Below are 21,096 nucleotides of genomic sequence, written 5' to 3'. Positions count from 1 at the left end.
TATTTTTGGATGAAAAATTTACAGAACATAGTCAAAACTATGCTCAATAATGTATAGAAGGTTTGAATAAAATTGCTCAATTGGTATTTGAGATAAAAAATCACAAAAAAGTGTTTTTTTTTTTACGCTGAAACCCATACCCCTCCCTTAATTGTTAATAAAATGTGACCAAAGTATCCCACTACGTTCTAGCTTACGTTAAAATGATCATGAGGGCAAAGTAGTTCTTAATAATTCGACCTGCTTTATACATAGTACATAGTAAAATAATAAGCAAACCTTCTTTGTTGAATTTTCCAAATACTAGTTAACGTAAAAAAATCAGTCGAATAGCCCAAAAAAATAGTCAATTTTACGTGGGTTTACTCTATTAAATAGTATTACCTTCAATTGGACTCGGGAGGGTGTTTCTAGATAATAGTTCAACAGAATATTATACAATTTCAGAATAAACTGAATGACGATCATTATTTGTTAATTAATTATAGGCAATTGAAAGAAATGCTAATTGAGTAAATTCTTCTTCCGAGCTAATTGATTTTAGATTTTCGAGGTATAGAAATGAATTGTAGAGCTTAAAAAATAGTAATGTTTTTTTTTTAATTACAAATTTTCAGTGCCCATCCAAATGGTTCCTAATCTAAGCTTTATACATTAATGTAATACATTGTTTATTGATTTTCTTATTTGATACATATCGATATATAGTGATGTGTCGACATTCTTACGCTTGAACAATAGTAAGTGAGTAAAGTCTCCCGTTTGACCAGCTATTTATTTGCAAGTTTTGACTAAGGGCGAACTTCAAAAACTTTCATCTATTTTAAAACATCCACGACTGACTAATAGCAGAAAAATAATAAACAATCCAAATTTCAGCCTAGTTTTATAAATAAATGATTTAATTCTCGGGAAAATATTCAGATCGCTTTGAAATTTTAACAGCTCACTCCTTAAATAGGATGATTTATATATAATTATATAAAATTATATATAATTTTTTTTCCCCGGGCTTGATGGCAAAAGATTTTTCTATAACACATTGTTTTTTTGTTCATTTGCAGGTTAGGTTTTGGTACTAGAGGATCTAGTCCAGGACGATCTAATTCTGGTAGAGTAAGTCCTACTCAAACCAATTTCGGAGGAAATTCAGTTTGGGGTGGATCGCACCCGAATAGAGTTCCAGTCCCACCCCCACCAGTTAGAGTTCGACCCGGGGTCAACCCTCAATTTCCTGCTACATTACCTTCGAATAGTCCTCAAGCTTCTAGTGCTACAGCTTCGTTCAAATTTTGACCCCTAGGAACTTCCTCTAGACCTAATACTCCACTCAGACCTCAAAATTCTCTTCATCTCGGTTCACTCAGACGTCAAAATCCAATTCAATCTTGGTCTAGTCTCCCTTCAACTAAGCATGCTCAATCTCCTACACACGATCCTTTCCCTGCATTAGGAGCACCAAAGCTTACTTATGCCGAAGCTGAGAAACGAGGAGACGAGAGGAAACGAGATATTCTTAAATCGGCAAGTTCTACCTCTATAAACAGCGGAAGTTCGGGATTTAGCTCGGGTAGTGGTAGATCTTCATTTTCTTCAGTGGGTAGCTTTTCTTCTGGATCCAGCAGCAGTCTATACCGACCTCAACCCATTGGTCTGAATGTTCTTAAAAGTACAGCCGTTACGACGTCAAGAGCGAGCTCACAATTGTGTGTGGACAACACAGCAACGATGCCAAAGACTATTGCATGTGCCGAACACTGTTTTGACTTCTTCAAAATAGCTGTAGCTTGGTCTCCAGGTTACGCTTACAAGTAATGGAAGAAAGGCCTACAAGTACGTAACAAAATCCGTCCGGCATGGATCATTCACGGTCTATGGCCAACGATGTTTGGAAGACTTCAGGACCCAATGCCCGGATGTCGGCGATATGATAAAGAAATGTTATTTCTTTCAATCAGAACCGATTTGTTGATCATAAAATATTGGGTCCGTTAGAAAACACTTGGTACACGGTACTTGCTAAAGGATGGAGTGACAATACGAAATTCTGGGAACACGAGTTCAATAAGCATGGAAGCTGTGCCTCTCGTTCGAGTGTTATTGGGGAACTATTCAATCAGCTATACATTGGCACGACGTTATATGGGAATGGACATCGTGTTGGAGGCACCGTTTACTTGAAAAATATTGTTGATATTATCGAAAATAGAATTGGTTCAACAATTCAATATAACCTTGTTACGAATGAAGTAAGCATTTAAAATACTCTGGCTCTGTCATATTATGGTCATGTATTTTGTGAACTACATGTTCATTATTTTTTTTTCTTTTCAGCACACCGACGAATCTACCTGACGGAGGTGTTTGTCTGCTATGGTACAAATCTTAGAGTGATGGACTGTCCAAATGTGCATCGAAACGATGATGATTTGGTTTTGAAAATCAAGTATTTGGATAGCTTGCCAAAATTGTAAAACATTTCGTACTTTTTGTTTCTTTACGTGTTTTTGTTCCAAATATAATGGTATCCCATATATAGTCTTTAAAAAATGTCCATCGGTTCGTAAACATCTCATATATATATACGATAAAATCTGGTCAAGGAAGCAAATCCCGGAGTGCCTCGGGAAAGCAATTTTTGTCCTCATTCCCAAAAAAGATCGAGTCACAGATCCGAAAGATACTAGACCGATAGCCTTAACAAATACTATATCCAAAATCTTTTTCTCAGTTCTACAAACGAGAATGACGCGATTCATGCTCAGCAACAGGTATTTTAGGCCAAATCACCAGAAAGGGTTTTTACCCGGAATTTCTGGATGCCTAGAACACAACACTTTGCTGTCGGTGAGTTTAAAAGATGCTAGGAAAAGTGAGAGGCAAATTACAGTTTGTTGGATAGACTTAGAGAACGCGTTTGGGTCGATACAACACGAATTGATGCTATTCGCGCTGAGATGGTACAACTTTCCGCCCCTAGTTACCGATATGATCGCGTCGTACTACTCAAAAATAAAATTTTCTATAACAACTAAAGAAGGCCATTCAAAAACTTTTAGTTACAATGAAGGACTATTTCAAGGTTGCTGTTTGTCTCCAATTGTATTTAATATTGTAATTAACATATTAGTAGATACATTAATCAGCAACGAGAAAAAATGGGGGTATCGGTTCAAGTTTAATAATAAATACACGGAATCCATTTTCGCCTTCGCTGACGATCTCGCAATTCTGACACGTAACCATAAACACTGTCAAGTACTATTAGATGAAGTGAATAAATTCTGTGAGTGAACCGATGGATTGAGGACAAAACCAAGTAAATGTCACTGTCTGTGTCTCGGTAGGCGGAATACAAGATACACCTCATACGATCCGGGATTATCTTTGGGCGGTTTGCATTTCTACGGTTACAGAAAATGCACCATTTAAATTTCTCGGTCGGAAGATTGATAATATAGGTCGTACTCTATCTTTAGAAGGTATAGTAGCTAGGTAGATAGCTTTTTAAAGGATCTCAACAAGGTAGAGAGCCAACAGATCAGTAACGTTAAAAAAGCTTGAATCTACGATAATTATTTAACTTCACGTTTAAATTGGCCTTTCCTCGTTTATGATTTCAATAAAACCCTTTTGTCAAAGTTAGATGCAGGCGTCATAAAGATGTTGAAGTTGTGGCTCGGGCTCGCGCTAACGGCTGATTCATCGGCTTTATTTAGGGATCGCAATAGTTTTGGGATGAGTCTAAAAAGGCCATCGGAGCTCTACAAACACCTGAGAGTTTCCAAGAGATACATCCTGGGGAAATCCCAGGATGACGTCGTTACATCGCTCCCAAAAGACAAAGATGCCCCAGAGCTAGAGTCAAGGCTTCAATTCCACAAGCAGTTTATGATAGGAGCGCAAAGTAACAGAGTAGGGTTAGGATCAAGTAGGAAGGTCCAAGATACGGATATATTGAAGTCTTTTATTCGGCAAGACGAGAATGATAAATATAAGATCCATGCAATAAGTTTAGAAATGCAGAACGAGTGGTTAGACATAGGAGATTTTTGCATCCCATTAGCACTAAAATGGCGCACCTTAATCCATGATTGGTCGCCAGCATTGCTAAAATTCCATCTCAATGCGTTCCAGATGACTCTCCCAGATCAAAGTAATTTAGTAAGATGGGGTAAAGGTACCGAAAAGACTTGCTATATCTGTGGGAAGGCAGTTGGAACTGCTAGGCACTTGTTAGTGGGATGTAAGGTACTCCTAGATAGCGGTCAATACTCGCGTCGTCACGATAGGGTTCTAGAAATCATACGGGAAGCGGTTAGTCTTTCGGTAGCCAGAGCGCAAAAGGAAATAACCACAAACGAGCGATCAGTAGGTTTTGTGAGAGAGGGCACTAGGGCTATAAAAACAAATGTCAAGCCTTACTCCATCCTTAAAGCGGCTACGGATTGGACTATAATAATGGATACGTATGAAAAACAATACAAAATCCCCGAGGATATTTGTGCGTCGGCCTCCAGACCAGACATATTTATGTATTCGCGAATCTTATAGCGCGTTGTGATGATAGAGCTTACGGTTCCTTGGGAAACCAACATCCCCAAAGACCATACCATCAAGGTCAACAAATTATACGAGCTCACAAACGAACTCACTCGAAATAGGTTCGTCGTGGATTTATACGCGGTAGAAGTGGGAGCGAGAGGTATAACGGCTAAATCTCTCTACAACCTGCTAAAAGACTTGGGCCTGTCCAGAACTCACATCAATTCGTTCTTGGAACGTACTTCGAAGGCAGCCCTAGTAGGTTCTTTTCAAATATGGTTAGGTAGGGAGAGGAGTTTGGACAGTGGAGGTGAGCGTTTAACGCGCGTTAGTTAGGGGCCCCTTAAACCTACACCTGGGTCGCAAGTCCCAGGCACTGTTGAAGCTCCACTCCCTTCAACGCAATGGACCCGGCACCCGCACGGTGAATCCATTGAATGCTAAGAGGTTTCGTCTCATGTAAAATCATATGTGTAAGCATTTTCATGTAATAAATTTATTTTTAACTTTCAATTGTGAATTGATCCATCAACCCTGTAACAGCATTGTTCTCATTTTTATTTCAACCTTTGCAATTCAAATGATTTTAGAACTCAGAGCTTCTTTTAACATACCAACAGTGTGACGTTCCAAATGGTCAATTGATTTCAACTCAGAAATCTAGTTTTTTGCATGAGTTTGTCCCCGAGATTTGTTAGGCTTAATCTTACTCTTATCTGATCAAATTTCCAGCGGAACTTGAACTGTTATGTAAGAGCCAACCGTTTTTAAGTTACTTTTAACATTAACATGCTTGTTCATTTCTTTTCGTCTGCGCATAGATTAATTATCGCAAAAGTTTATCGTAAATTCTCAAACTTCATACACAGCATGCTGTGTTATTCTCGATGTAACCTTGAACCCTTTAACGTCACCCTTTTTTTGCTGCCGGAACCTCTAGTACCATAAAAACTAGAACCTAATAAATTTTTATATTTTTTAACTCTACATTAAATTATAAGGTTCAAAATAGCAAGTCACTTTTGTTCATAACGAAAATCCCCGAATCATCGTTTATGGAATACGAAATCATCTTGCCAACATTTATTATTAGCTATCTCATGAATCGGAATAAGGTAAACCCTTGAGCTAGCCTTGAGTTAGCCCAGTATATAAGGATTCACAGATGAATTCATTTCACATTAATATTTGAACAACCAGTCACCGTGTTGTTCATCTATCGTTAAAAAAAATTATTCATATGGAACAGGATATTCAAATGACAGTAATGTAAGCTATTGAGTTATATTTTTTAAGATTTAAATAAGGAGAAGAATGCCAGATAGGGTTGTCGACAATATTCGATAGAATCACTGTTTACTTATAGTTTATTTATATAATTAATTTACTAACCTTTAGTTCTTAAGTGTCTTACTGACAAACTAAAAGTGAAATTGTTGAGTGTTTTAAACACCACTAGAATAATTGTGACTCATGACAATATGTTAAGTATTTATTGATGAAATAAAGTAGATATAGAATAATGATTTTAATTACCTTCATTTTGAAACCTATTCCTATACTATTTAAGATGCCATAAAAAAAAATCTGATATGATTACATATGGTCATACCAATATTTAATACGTGACTCAGTAAGCCCTTATCAGGCATGGGAAGGTTATTTATACCTAAAAGAATTAATTCTATTTTCAAGTGAGAACGTTTAAATTCAATCTCATCTCACATCAATATCAACACTATCGTCAGTGATAGTTTAACCGAGTTTTTCTCAAACGGGACTCCATTTCTCCGTGTCAATACTTATTTTCCATGCTATCTGTAATCTATGTACTTCATCCCAATTGGTAAGCGTAGTTAGACATGTTTTATTCTTAATGACTATCGTTACAATGAGTTTGACACTCTTTGAGGCTCAAAGCTTAAAGCTTGATGAGTAGAAATTTTTCATGTAGACTAATCACAATGAAATATAATACTCTCTAAATGTTTAATAAATCAATATAGTAGCAAAGGTTTGGCTTGGTCCGAAAAACAAGAGAGAGGACATTACCCTTGTATGTACTGGATAGATCTGAAGACGGTTACACGAAATGTTTGTACTTATACTGTGACGCACCGCTCACGTAAAGATAAGTATAACGATGAGCGATAATGACCGGGATAGTATCATAACAAAACATTAATGTGACACACAACGTAGATTTCCCCCACTCTTCACTTTAGAGGTCACTATATTCCGTCAAATAGGTCATGCGCACCGGCAGATACGGTTTCAAGTTTTGGCTTTAGACGTGTAACCACTTATCTATTCGAAGTTTAAGTGGAAAAAAAGGAGAAGCAATTGGTTTATCTATTTACGAAGAAGAAGAGATAGTGATGGAAATATTTGGAGTTCACACATGAAATAGATACAAGGATCAAAAGGGTATGTTTTAGCATTAATTTTTTTGAAGTAATACGCAAATCCTGATACCAAACTCCACGCGCCTGGCTGTGTACGAATGGGGCCTGCCCGGGTGATATCTATTTATAGAATCACGCTACTGCGTTGCTTTGACCATATCGATTTACTTTGAATTTACGAAAGTATTTTTATTTGTTTCAGATGAAACGTCATAATAACTATAGGCGAGCGTTTTCCGTCGTTCAGTTCATAGAATTGCCTTTTGAAGGTATTGATGACTACGTATGCGTGCCGTCGACTTGGCTGATAGTACGTAAAGCGACGGATCAGAAGGCCATCGTTGCGTACCCTAAAGACGAAGATCCTTTCAACACCAGAGATCGCGTTAAAAGAAAGGAGAGACACATATGAATCAAGTGAGTTTGAATCAATGTATTAGTTGATTTGGTTTTGCGTAGTATTGTCGCAGTATATTTGAACCTAGATAGGCTCAGAAATTGAGAGAAAATAATATTTATTTATTTTTTTCAGATAGTTACAGAGATGCAAAATATTGGATTGCGATGAGAAATGATTATGGACCTTTAGTAGAAGAAGAATTAAAAACAACAGGTGAGAATTGAATCACTTTATTAGTCTTAAAGATTTAATTTCAATTGTAAATTTATTTTCAGATACAACTTATTTCAAATTTAAAGCCCTCGAAATAATAATCAATCTTTTCATTTCCAGATTCAGAACCAAACTTCCCGTTAAACAAGAAATTGCGTGTTGCCAACCGAAACCATTCGTCGAAATTAAATGATAATCCTCGGAAACCACTGCCAGGAATATCAATTAAGCGACCACCAAAACCGAACAAACAACTTGATGGGAAGCGAATGAAACTGGGTGACGCTGCTCAGTCATCTAGCGCTGTTGTTACCGACGCTAATGCAGAGCCTGGATCTTCAAGACAGGAACAGTCGATTATCGCACAGGACAACCAACCAATCGAATCTGCTGAGACAGAAACAACTACTAGTGATTCCAACGGTACATCGAGCTCTTCTCAGCGGAAAGATGAAAACCTTCAAGAATCGTTACCAATACAAGAGCAACAAGATTTGAGTACGCCCTACATAGATGTAGCTACACCAGATACACCAGCCCTTGTGATAGACGACGATGAAAAAGTCCAGCCTAACAGTATTGTGAAACAGCAAGTACCCTCTAATCAAGCTATCTCACACTTTACAGAACAGCCGGAACCGATCCGGGAACCTCAAATTTCAGTAGCCCCGTCAATAGAGATGACTAGCAATAATCAAGGATCCCGCATAGATGAAGTCTTAAATAATGGACCTACTTCACATCACTTACTAAATTCACCAAAAATTTCTGCTCAACTATATAGACAAATGAAGGAGGCACGGCGTTTGATACCGACTCAAAAACCGGTTGAGAGAAATTTGTCTATTACCGAACAGAACTCATCGAATTTGATGGACCAAACTGGTTCTTTATCGATGCGATCAGTGCCGACTCAACAACAATATCACACGTCGTCTTATCAGAATCAATATCTACCGACTAATCGAAAGTTTGTACAAAACTTACTTAGGAAATCTGCAGAGAGCAACAATTATGAACAGCGTCCTCACTCTCGAACTATCAGAATGAGTACTCCATCCATCGGACAAAATTCTATTGTCCCTTCCAGTCCGTTGTATCAGATCTCCAAGCTTCCACAACAGAGACAGTCGCAGCCATCTCAGCAAGACTCACAACGGCAACCACAAAAACCGAAAATATATATTAGCATCTCTGACGAGCCCAAAAGCCGGCAAGCACCTATTCTTCAAGTCACGAAAGAAACGCTGTCACCTATTCTTAAAAAGGTTCTAAATTCGGTACGACAAGCATTATCAACTACTCATAACCAATATCTTCAGAACGAACAGCAATTTCAGGGAAATCATAGTGAACGTGCAATTGTTAATGAAAATGATCTTAGCGAAATTGACAATACGTTGCAAACAGATGATTGGATGGAAGAAGAAACTCCGTCAGCGCATCATGGTGCAAATTCAGATTCCGATATGAGTACGAATCATGAAGTAATCTCAGATCATGAGATGTCTGCAGATGAAGCACCTATTGAAAGAACGAATAACTTTTATGGCCCTGGAATCACTTATGGAAAAAGCTGTACAGACAGACCGATAGCTGCAGAAAACTCCACGAACCACCAGACGCATTCTAAAGTTGTATTAGAGCAGCAAATGTTGGACAACTTCGCTACCCTCTTCACTCAAATGGGGTCTACTTTGCGTTATACTACTGATATGTACAACACCTTACGGAGTTCGATCCTTGACACCGCCCAGACATATAAAAAGTTACTGGGTGCAGTCGAACAATTAAATTCAACACAAAATTTAATCAGCAATAAATCTTTTTCGATTAACTTGAAACCAGAAGTCCGTCGGTTTCCTAAAAAGAGACACACTGAAGTAACAGCGAGTACTAGTTCAAGTACTCAAGATCGACATAGTAATGACGATGCTAACGAACCACCGAAGAAAAAACGCAACTCATGGCGTTTTGTTCTACCACCGGAATACGATCCTCATGATACAAAATGGACATTGAAGTATCGAACCAATCTGCCAGGACTCGTAGAACTCATGCCTCAAAGTGCTGTTTACGTCAGCTACGGAGACCTCAAATACTGTCAGCAAGTATCAAAAGATTGCAAATCATTAGCACTACGATTATTATCAGCAGTGTTCAACAGAAAAGCACTGAGTGTTTGTTTATCAATTGCTGAGAGAGCGCAGGCTTCTGATAATGTTCGATCTAATGCGAGGCCAGAATTAGATGATCATGCGGCTACGGTACTGTTGAATTTCGTTTTAGAACACGGCCTACAACGTGGTTGGAATACTGACTTACGACCTATTCTTAGTACTTTACACAGTAAAACTCAAGAGATTCGCTTCAAATATGGTGTGGTGGTTGAATGTTAACTATTGTGATTACTAATAATTGATCTTAAGTCGAGTTATCTCATGTGCTAAAAAGCACACTTAACTTTTTAATTCGATCCTGACAGTGGATGGAGAGTAAAAGTATCCCAGGCGGTAGCTACGAATATCAATCGCTACAAGGAAATTTATCTTACGTTGAAAAAAAGCTGTTAAACAAACATTGGACCAATTTTTTGTGTAAGAAAACCGACCTACGACAACAGCCACTATGGACTCATCAGACAGTGATTAATTTTAATTGAACTTTCATAAATAAAATGAATATGTAGTTAATTTTATTTAATTGAATACGTCTCTCGTATTTTTTTTTTGTTTGAAAAGTTTTACTTTGTTTAATTTTATTTTTAAAAGGTAGTATTTACGTAAGCCTGGAACCTATCTTCGATCATTAAGTGGTTTGCTTTAGAAAATCTATTTTCACTTTGCGTCGGGGTTACGTTCCAAAAGCTGTGGGTGCATTGCAAACTTCACATTGTGAAACGCCTGATTAAATTCCGAAATAAACAGCTCACTCCTGAAATTGCTATTGCAATAAAATTATCGCTTATTATTGGTCAGAGAAGCCAAAATGTAACACTGTACACCGATGACATACATTGCTTGATCAATACAAATAAACTATAGTAATAAATTTTTTTTTAATACAAAAATAAATATTTTAAAAAGATTCTACCATTAGTCAACTTCCATTACAAACTAGCATATAATATCTCAAGCGTAAAAAGAAAGTTTTTTATCATATTCCATAATTTATTCTGATTTCAATTTTCAAAAAATGGACATCTTATAAAATTTACAACTTTTGTAATATTACTTAATTTAGTTCTGCTATAAAAATACTCATTTCCTACTCTCCACTAGATGGCGGGGTATACAATTTCAATCTGCATTCTAGAACGGAGTAGAAATCTCTTTGAACCGGTTCTCGCCTGACGGATTCTCGAATATTCCAGCGCCCACTAGATGGCGCTCCATTGAATATATAAGCGGCATCATCCGTCAGCCCGGCATTCATTACAAGAAAGCGATACGAGAAACACACTAGTGCTCTAGCGCTGCTACGTTACATTGCTCTATTATTCTTCAAGCGATACAAACTCGTGATTTAAACTACAAAATGTCTCTGTTGCCATTCGTGTTGGGTTACGACCGACCGCACCGTCTCATCGATCAGGACTTCGGCTTGTCTTTGACTCCCGACGATCTACTGACTGTTGCCGTGTCTCCACTACTATCACGAGACTACTACAGACCTTGGCGTCAGATGGCCGCTGCTGCGAGGGACGTCGGATCCACCATCAAGTCGGACAAAGATAAATTCCAAGTCAACTTGGACGTGCAGCATTTCAAACCTGAGGAAATAACTGTGAAGACTGCAGACGGTTACATAGTCGTAGAAGGAAAACACGAAGAAAAGAAAGATGAACACGGCTTTATATCCCGTCAGTTCACGAGACGATACGCACTCCCGGAAGGCTGTAATCCAGACACAGTAGAGTCACGGCTGTCTTCGGATGGAGTGCTGAGTGTTATTGCTCCGAAAGTGCCATCAGTATCGAAGAATGAACGAAGCGTCCCCATCGCCCAGACCGGACCCGTGAGGAAGGAGATCAAGGATCAGAATTCACAAGCCGGAGCTGGTGATAATAAATGAAGATAGGCTGAGAATTCCTCGTGAACCAATAAGTCTGATTACTTTTAATCGTATGCATTTAAGTTTATAAGTTTTGTAAATAACCCTCAAATGTGATTTTAGTACCTACCTCTATTATTTATTACCTGAAAGTTAAATAAAACGTCGTCTACAAATAAGCTTTGTTTTTTTTCCTTCTCAATATTTACAAGTTCTTGGTTATATATCAGTCGTAAAGTGAAATAATTTACTCTGACAATATACAGACTCCCTAATCCATATCTTATACACAATACATATGCCTATTGGATGATAAATCACAACTTTGTCACTAATAAAGTATTATGCTGAGTTCTTTTGGTAGTTGAGGTATAACTGACTGAGATTGGATCTGTTAGATGTTTTGACTTAACTCATCCATTTAAAAGTCATAAATACGGGTCCTTATCCGTGTAAAATAAATTCTAAAACTCGCCTAAAATAAACAACCTTTCTCTTATTTTAAATATAAGCATTGTTATACTCAATGTACCTATAAATGATCAGGATTTATCTGAGATCAAATCTATTTCAATCTTTTGAACCTGTTTTCATGGTACACTTGTTTTGGTTTAAACATTTACAAAAAAAGATAATAAAGTTATTCTTTGTTATAATTGTAAATGTTACTACATCTTATATAAATAAAATTTGATGTTACCAAGCACATAACTTAAAAATAGCTCGACCAATTGGGCATATATTTTTTTATATATAACTTTAGGCCCACGGAAAGTTTTAATACTGATAAAGTTAAAGGTAATACTGAAACTTGTTACTTTGTCATTTTTTTCACTCATTTCAAACTTTTAGTAATCTCTATGTTATAACAGGTATCGTAAGTGAATATTTTTCAAAGCCGAATAAGAAACAGTTATCGCTTATTATGTGCAGAATCAGATTAACAGAAACATGAAAAGAACTGAAAGATTCTAAAAAAAATGTTTCCCCGATAAGAAATTTATTAATTTTAACTTTAATTTAACTTTCTGGTAATTTAAGTCTCTTTGTCCTCCCGTTGATGTCTATAAAGTATTTAAGAAATGGATTGGAAAACTTTATCTCTTTTCGGCAGCCGTTAATTGTATCACCCTTTGGAATAATTTAAATACGAACAGATTTGATAAACATCAGATAATATTTTTCCTTCTATTCTATACTTTACTAGAAACTTCAAATAGTCATTCAGTTGGGAGAATTTATAAAGTCCGTATTGTAAAATCTCTAAAAGTGACAACTTTTAAATTAAAAAATCGTAAATGTTTTCATCGAAATATTGTATATTTTGACTTAGAAAGTAATAACATTTTGATAGTTATTTGGTAAATACTATCAAATACAAAATAGTAAACAATCTTGTGACAAATTCCACGGCCTTTTCATAGTTGTTGAGTCAATTAAAATTAAAATCAGCACAATGTTGCCTTATCTAATGAATTCAAATCGTTGCTTGATGTATAGAATACATACATCCACACCATTAATTAAATAAGTAACGTTTATTCCGCTCGAAAGTTAATATTTTTTTTACAAAAATAATATCTCAATAGTAGAAATAAGAAAAAACTGCCTTTGAAGATATTAATTCCCCGTCCTCAGGCAGTGTCCTGCGATGTGATGGAACATCGGAAGAAACCGCTAACCAAAGTCTTAGTATAATATATTGGTGCATCCGATGCGTCTTAACTCTTAAACAACGAGTTATTATTCTGATCATATTATAAGTTTACATCCTTGCAGAAAAGGCGACTCTTTAAAATATCTGACACTCCTCAATCGTCACTAGTATTTATATATATAGCAGAAACACTTAAAATCTCAGTTCTTAAATATGTGATAGATAACGGTAATCATACAACACAGGAGTCTTGATAGTAATTAACCGTCGGATCTGTGTTTAAAAATGTTGATAATTATATATATATATAAAATTTTATAGGACCATTCTTAAAAATAGGAAGACGAAGGAGGAAAAGGAGCCACTTTAGTTTCACACGAAATAGGTGGAAAATATATGTCACATTTCAAAGTCAATGAGATATTATTTAAGAGCTTTCTACGACTTCTTCTTCTAGATTGAGCTTCCAGACGTCGTTTTAATCAAAAATAAGTATTATTTTCAGGATAAACAATAAAAAACTAAGAATAAACAAACAATTGAATGAATAATATTAAAATAAAACGCATGAAAATGTTGTATATAATCATCAAAAACAATAACTAATCAATAAAAGCGTTTAGTTACAATGAAAGTCCTGTATTTAGCTACTCTCTGGTAGATGGCGGGGTATACAATTTTAATGTGAATTCTAGAACAGAGTAGAATTCTCTTTTGACCCGCCTCTCGCACAACGGATTCTCGAATATTCCAGTGTCCACTAGATGGCGTTCCGTTGAATATATAAGCGGCATCACCCGTCACCCCGGCATTCATTACAAGAAAGCGATACGAGAAACACACTAGTGCTCTAGCGCTGCGACGTTACATTGCTCTATTATTCTTCAAGCGATACAAACTCGTGATTTAAACTACAAAATGTCTTTGTTGCCATTCGTGTTGGGTTACGACCGACCGCACCGTCTCATCGATCAGGACTTCGGCTTGTCTTTGACTCCCGACGATCTACTGACTGTTGCCGTGTCTCCACTACTATCACGAGACTACTACAGACCCTGGCGTCAGATGGCGGCTGCTGCGAGGGACGTCGGATCCACCATCAAGTCGGACAAAGATAAATTCCAAGTCAACTTGGACGTGCAGCATTTCAAACCTGAGGAAATAACTGTGAAGACTGCAGACGGTTACATAGTCGTGGAAGGAAAGCACGAAGAAAAGAAAGATGAACACGGCTTTATATCCCGTCAGTTCACTAGACGATACGCACTCCCGGAAGGTTGTAATCCAGACACAGTAGAGTCACGGCTGTCTTCAGATGGAGTGCTGAGTGTTATTGCTCCGAAAGTGCCATCAGTATCGAAGAACGAACGAAGCGTCCCCATCGCCCAGACCGGACCCGTGAGGAAGGAGATCAAGGATCAGAATTCACAAGCCGGAGCTGGTGATAACAAATGAAGATAGTTTGAGAATTCCTCGTGAACCAATAAGTCTGATTACTTTTAATCGTATGCATTTATTTATATTTATATTGTAACTTTTGTAAATTACTCTCAAATGTAATTTTTAAAATATTATGTTAAGAATCTCAATAAAACATAAAACAAAATTATGTAATTTGTGTTTTTATATTCTAATTGAGGTTATAAATCTCTACTTTGGATTATTCGTATTGGTAAGATAAAAGACTATCAGTCCTAAACGGGTGTAGTTGGTTATACAATTGCAAACGTTGCACAAAATTAAAAATCAAATTCCCTCCGATTTATCAGAAGTTGTTGTCATTCACATGAGGCAGATTTTGAAGTGTCAGCGAGTCAACGACGCCCTTAATATTTTTTGACTTCGCCTCAAAGTTTCCAGGATGGATTCATTATTAAACTGTTTCAGGATTGTTATGTATGAGTTTATTGTGTCTGTGATATCTGGAAAACGACACAGCACTCTATATATACATATATAGTACATATTTATTACATACGTACTGTTGAAATCAGTGCAAACTGCAACCAATATAATTAAAAATTAGTTTTCGTTTTGAGAGTATCAAAATTCCTTTAAAGCTGTGTTACTAAAAAAAGATAATTTTAATAAAAGAAAATTGGAAAGCATAAGAACTACATTCTCTGGACTAGAGAGATCATTAAAACAGGAACATGAGCATTGATTATAATAAACTATTCTTTATTATTTTTTAATATAACTTTTATACAACTTGCCAAAGTAATCAGTTAATAGAAGTTCTGTATTATAGTTATAGGAATTATTTTCATTATTGTTACAGTTGTAAAATTGTAAATAACTCACATTTCTCATAAGAATAAATATAACAAAATATTAACATTTCATTCCTGCCCAATTTTTTAATATATTTAAGATATTTTTATAAAAAAACCGATGTTAAATCTTTTTCATATATTATTTTTATTAAAAAAAAAAACATATTACTTTACATATATAATGTTCTGACCGATGCTAAGCAAGTTATTGCTTGGAATTAAAAGAGATTCATTTTTAATACTTTCATATCAATACTCCATATACAGCCAGTTAGTAGTGAGTACATCAAAAACTCGCTTTGCGTCTTTTCATTTTGCGTTTTGTTTTTGTTGATGAGTTATCAGAAAATGTTAAATTTATTTTTTTCCACCTAATATTATTCAGCCGATGGATCAGGAATCATGAAATTTTCAATTTAACTAGACAGTCTAATTTTTAAGGTATAGAGGAGACCGACATAAATGAATTGCTGACCTCGCACAACCAAGAATTCTATAATGAAGAACTGGAATTGCATTTTGCTAATGAAGAAGTTGACAGTGACTGTTTAATAGAAATCTCCAAAGAACAAATTTTAACCTCCAAACAAATTTCTAAAGCGATGTGTTTGATTGACGAAGCTATGGAGTTTTTTTTTAATTCCATCCTGACAGTGGATGGAGTGTAAAAGTGTCCCGGGCGGTAGCTGCGAATATCAATTGCTACAAGGAAATTTATCTTACGTTGAAAAAAGAAGCTGTTAAACAAACATTGGACCAATTTTTTGTGTAAGAAAACCGACCTACGACAACAGCCACTATGGACTCATCAGACAGAGATTAATTTTAATTGAACTTTCATTAATTAAATGAATATGTAGTTTATTCTGTTTAATTGAATACGTTTTTCGTATATTATTTTTGTTTGAAAAATTTTACTTTGTTCAATTTTATTTTTAAAAGGTAGTATTTAGGTAAGCCTGGAACCTATCTTCGATCATTAAATGGTTTGCTTTAGAAAATCTATTTTCACTTTACTTCGTTTAATTTGCATCGTGTGTTTTTGGAACCTAACCCCGACGTAAAGCGAGCTGTGGGTGCATTGCAAACTTCACATTCTGAAACGCCTGATTAAATTCCGAAATAAACAGCTCACACGTAAAATTGCTATTGCAATAAAATTATCGCTTATTATTGGTAAGAGAAGCCAAAATGTAATACTGTAACCCGATGACATACATTGCTTGATCAATACAAATAAACTATAGTAATAATTTTTTTTTTAATGCTAATATAAGTATAAATAAATATTTTAAAAATATTCTACCATTAGTCAACTTCCATTACAAATTAGCATATAATATCGCAAGCATAAAAAGAAAGTTTTTCTCATATTCCATTATTTATTCTGATTTTAATTTTCAAAAAATGGACGTCCTATAAAATTTACAACTATTGTAATATTCCTTAATTTAGTTCTGCTATAAAAATACTCATTTTCTACTCTCCAGTAGATGGCGGGGTATACAATTTTAATGTGAATTCTAGAACAGAGTAGAATTCTCTTTTGACCCGCCTCTCGCACAACGGATTCTCGAATATTCCAGTGTCCACTAGATGGCGTTCCGTTGAATATATAAGCGGCATCACCCGTCACCCCGGCATTCATTACAAGAAAGCGATACGAGAAACACACTAGTGCTCTAGCACTGCGCCCTTACATTGCTCTATTATTCTTCAAGCGATACAAACTCGTGATTTAAACTACAAAATGTCTCTGTTGCCATTCGTGTTGGGTTACGAACGACCTCGCCGTCTCATCGATCAGGACTTCGGCTTGTCTTTGACTCCCGACGATCTACTGACTGTTGCCGTGTCTCCACTACTATCACGAGACTACTACAGACCCTGGCGTCAGATGGCGGCTGCTGCGAGGGACGTCGGATCCACCATCAAGTCGGACAAAGATAAATTCCAAGTCAACTTGGACGTCCAGCATTTCAAACCTGAGGAAATAACTGTGAAGACTGCAGACGGTTACATAGTCGTGGAAGGAAAACACGAAGAAAAGAAAGATGAACACGGCTTTATATCCCGCCAGTTCACTAGACGATACGCACTCCCGGAAGGCTGTAATCCAGACACAGTAGAGTCACGGCTGTCTTCAGATGGAGTGCTGAGTGTTATTGCTCCGAAAGTGCCATCAGTATCGAAGAATGAACGAAGCGTCCCCATCGCCCAGACCGGACCCGTGAGGAAGGAGATCAAGGATCAGAATTCACAAGCCGGAGCTGGTGATAATAAATGAAGATAGGTTGAGAATTCCTCGTGAACCAATAAGTCTGATTATTTTTAATCGTATGCATTTAAGTTTATAAGTTTTGTAAATTACCCTCATATGTGATTTTAGTACCTACCTCTATTATTTATTACCTGAAAGTTAAATAAAACGTCGTCTACAATTAAGCTTCGTCTTTTTTCCTTCTCAATATTTACAAGTTCTTTTTTATATATCAGTCGTATAGTGAAATAATTTACTATGACAATATACAGACTCCCTAATCCATATCTTTTACACAATACATATTAGTTCTTCTGGTAATTAAGATATAAAACTGTACTCAGAGTCGATCTGTTAGCGGCTATAACTTATCTATTTAAAAGTCATTAATATGGGTTAGGTAAAATTTAAAATATAAGAAATGTTATTCTCAATGTACCTATTAATCATAAGCATTGATCTGAGAGTTAAAATCTATTTGAATGTTTTAAATGTGGTTTCATAGTACATTCATATTTCTTTAAACAGTCACAAATGATAACATGTAGGCAAAAATATATAATTCTCTGTAATAATTATAACTGTTACAAATAGCCTTCATAAAAGATCAAATAAGCTGATGGCAATAAGTCTGAATACACTCTTATTATTAAAGTCTGAATGTCCTTTTTTATATCGGAATCCAATACTTACTGTTGATGTAGGTCATGTATTATCAACAATTTAATTCAATAGTGTTATAAATAAAACATTATTGCATTCCAGTATATAGTCAATGAAAATGTATGATTTCCCTTAGACTTTTATGTGGAGTACTTTTAAGTTAAGTTGCCATGTGCTGACAGACCTTACTACTTACTTCATTGGGAGTTTTCAACAAACCAACACTCTGAGTCAGATGCTACTTCTAAGTATTAGGTAAACATAATTCGCTTCTATGTTTTTTTCCCAATTTTTCTAATAGAATGTAATGTATGAATGGAATAGTAATGTTTTTTTTAAGCCAGCTCCTCTACAAAATATAAAAAATATTCCATGCAACTTGGACAGTATACTTATATTTTAAATTTTTTAATTATTCCATTTAATTCGTTCACTTACAAAACCACACAAAAAGTCTATAAACAAAACATAAAAAGTGTTTTTAGAGGTTAACATAATATAAGAGATAAATGGTTTCTGGGTACGAAAATAAGGTACTAGAAATTGAAGCCTCATCCAAGTGACATTCACACTTCCCTTTATAAAACGCCTGGTAAAATTTCGAAAGAACAAATCACAATTAAAATTGCTGTTGCAATGAAGTTTCAGCTAATTATTGGTAGGAAAAATATAACAGTAATGCTGTAATCCGATGACAATACGCTTGATCAATATTAATAAACTATAAGTAATTGTTTTTGTTTTAATGCGAACATAAAAATATGACTACAAAAAAGATTGACTTGCTTAACAACCTGGTAATGATATAGAAAGAGTTAAAATTCAAGCATTATTCTTAATAAGAGAAGTCTTGAAATTTAATACCAAAAATATAATGATTTCCTTAATTTTTCACCACGTTGTTATTTTACCTTCATAAATAAGCTTATTCTATCTTACAAATAAAGTCTCAGATTCCATTCTCCAGCAGATGGCGTGGTATATAATCTCATGCGAATTCTAGAACGCAGTATAATACTCTTTTGACCCGCCTCTCGCACAACGGATTCTCGAACATTCTAGCGCCCACTAGATGGCGCTCCGTTCAATATATAAGCGTAATCACCCGTCAGGCTGGCATTCATTGCAAGAAAGCGATACGAGAAACAGACTGGTGCTCTAGCACTGCGCCCTTACATTGCTCTATTATTCTTCAAGCGATACAAACTCGTGATTTAAACTACAAAATGTCTCTGTTGCCATTCGTGTTGGGTTACTAACGACCTCGCCGTCTCATCGATCAGGACTTCGGCTTGTCTTTGACTCCCGACGATCTACTGACTGTTGCCGTGTCTCCACTACTATCACGAGACTACTACAGACCCTGGCGTCAGATGGCGGCTGCTGCGAGGGACGTCGGATCCACCATCAAGTCTTACAAAGATAAATTCCAAGTCAACTTGGACGTGCAGCATTTCAAACCTGAGGAAATAACTGTGAAGACTGCAGACGGTTACATAGTCGTGGAAGGAAAACACGAAGAAAAGAAAGATGAACACGGCTTTATATCCCGTCAGTTCACTAGACGATACGCACTCCCGGAAGGCTGTAACCCAGACACAGTAGAGTCACGGCTGTCTTCAGATGGAGTGCTGAGTGTTATTGCTCCGAAAGTGCCATCAGTATCGAAGAATGAACGAAGCGTCCCCATCGCCCAGACCGGACCTGTGAGGAAGGAGATCAAGGATCAGAATTCACAAGCCGGAGCTGGTGATAATAAATGAAGATAGTTTGAGAATTCCTCGTGAACCAATAAGTCTGATTACTTTTAATCGTTTGCATTTAAGTTTATAAGTTTTGTAAATTACCCTCATATGTGATTTTAAAAATATTATGTTAAGAATCTAAAGAAAAAAAATTATATAATATGTGTTTTTATATTCTAATTGATGTAATAAATCTCTACTTTGTATTATTCTTATTGGTAAGATAAGTCTATCAGCCCTAAATCGTATGCACTTAAGTTTTGTTATAACTTTTGTTAATTACCCTCGAATGTTACATGCTTTTATTTAAATGTTTTAAGTTTCTTCAACTGTGATAACATTAGTATTAGATAATAAAAGTTACTCTCAGGTACAAAGCATGTTTTTTTTTTCTCCTTTTTGAGATCTATCAGGTTGTGACGTCGGCAGTTGTTTACGTTTATTCAAACAATTACCGTTGGGAGCGTCTTCTTGGTGATATATTACCTTTTTACTCAGAGTATATGGATGTATGCAAAATGACGGCTTATCGGATTTTAATCGCGCTTTGCCTGTCAGATAGGTGATGTAATAAGGAGAAAATTAGACTACTTTTGTTTTAGAAATTAGATAGAAATAAGATGAACTATTCTTCGCTGTTAACTCACGGATTCAGCTAGTTTAAAATTTTGGTGATAATTTATGTAATATAAAATTGACTTCATACAAATGTAGCTATTGGTAACACCAACTTTGATTCCAGTACAATAAATGAAAAATATAATTATAAATACTTTTATAAAATACATAGAAATTAGGATAAACAAGCGTAGTATAAAATACATGAACTAATACTTATATTGATTGTTATAAGCGTAAACTTTAAGTACTGGAGATGAA

General features: G+C 35.8%; 5 protein-coding genes across 5 annotated transcripts; all 5 read left to right on the top strand.

Moving 5' to 3' along the window:
- Positions 1-6,785: 6,785 nt before the first annotated feature.
- LOC116775979 (uncharacterized) lies at positions 6,786-10,256 on the top strand. Its single transcript, XM_061524431.1, has 4 exons — positions 6,786-6,972; positions 7,153-7,360; positions 7,483-7,563; positions 7,684-10,256. The coding sequence occupies exons 2-4, from the start codon at positions 7,153-7,155 to the stop codon at positions 9,960-9,962; spliced, it is 2,568 nt and encodes an 855-aa protein (XP_061380415.1). The 5' UTR covers positions 6,786-6,972; the 3' UTR covers positions 9,963-10,256.
- Positions 10,257-10,988: 732 nt separating this feature from the next.
- Positions 10,989-11,795, top strand: LOC133319506 (protein lethal(2)essential for life-like). The gene has a single exon (XM_061524343.1). The coding sequence runs from the start codon at positions 11,101-11,103 to the stop codon at positions 11,635-11,637; it is 537 nt and encodes a 178-aa protein (XP_061380327.1). The 5' UTR covers positions 10,989-11,100; the 3' UTR covers positions 11,638-11,795.
- Positions 11,796-14,086: 2,291 nt separating this feature from the next.
- Positions 14,087-14,887, top strand: LOC133319529 (protein lethal(2)essential for life-like). The gene has a single exon (XM_061524399.1). The coding sequence runs from the start codon at positions 14,192-14,194 to the stop codon at positions 14,726-14,728; it is 537 nt and encodes a 178-aa protein (XP_061380383.1). The 5' UTR covers positions 14,087-14,191; the 3' UTR covers positions 14,729-14,887.
- Positions 14,888-17,206: 2,319 nt separating this feature from the next.
- LOC133319525 (protein lethal(2)essential for life-like) lies at positions 17,207-17,994 on the top strand. Its single transcript, XM_061524386.1, has one exon. It carries the CDS (start codon positions 17,300-17,302, stop codon positions 17,834-17,836), a length of 537 nt encoding a protein of 178 aa, XP_061380370.1. The 5' UTR covers positions 17,207-17,299; the 3' UTR covers positions 17,837-17,994.
- Positions 17,995-19,668: 1,674 nt separating this feature from the next.
- Positions 19,669-20,594, top strand: LOC133319526 (protein lethal(2)essential for life-like). The gene has a single exon (XM_061524396.1). It carries the CDS (start codon positions 19,846-19,848, stop codon positions 20,233-20,235), a length of 390 nt encoding a protein of 129 aa, XP_061380380.1. The 5' UTR covers positions 19,669-19,845; the 3' UTR covers positions 20,236-20,594.
- The last annotated feature ends 502 nt before the right edge of the window (positions 20,595-21,096 follow it).

The sequence above is a fragment of the Danaus plexippus genome, chromosome 24, assembly GCF_018135715.1.
Source record: "Danaus plexippus chromosome 24, MEX_DaPlex, whole genome shotgun sequence".
NCBI classification, from domain to species: Eukaryota; Metazoa; Arthropoda; class Insecta; order Lepidoptera; family Nymphalidae; genus Danaus; species Danaus plexippus.
Note: the sequence above shows the minus strand (reverse complement) of the source record. Positions and strands in the feature narration are given on the sequence as shown.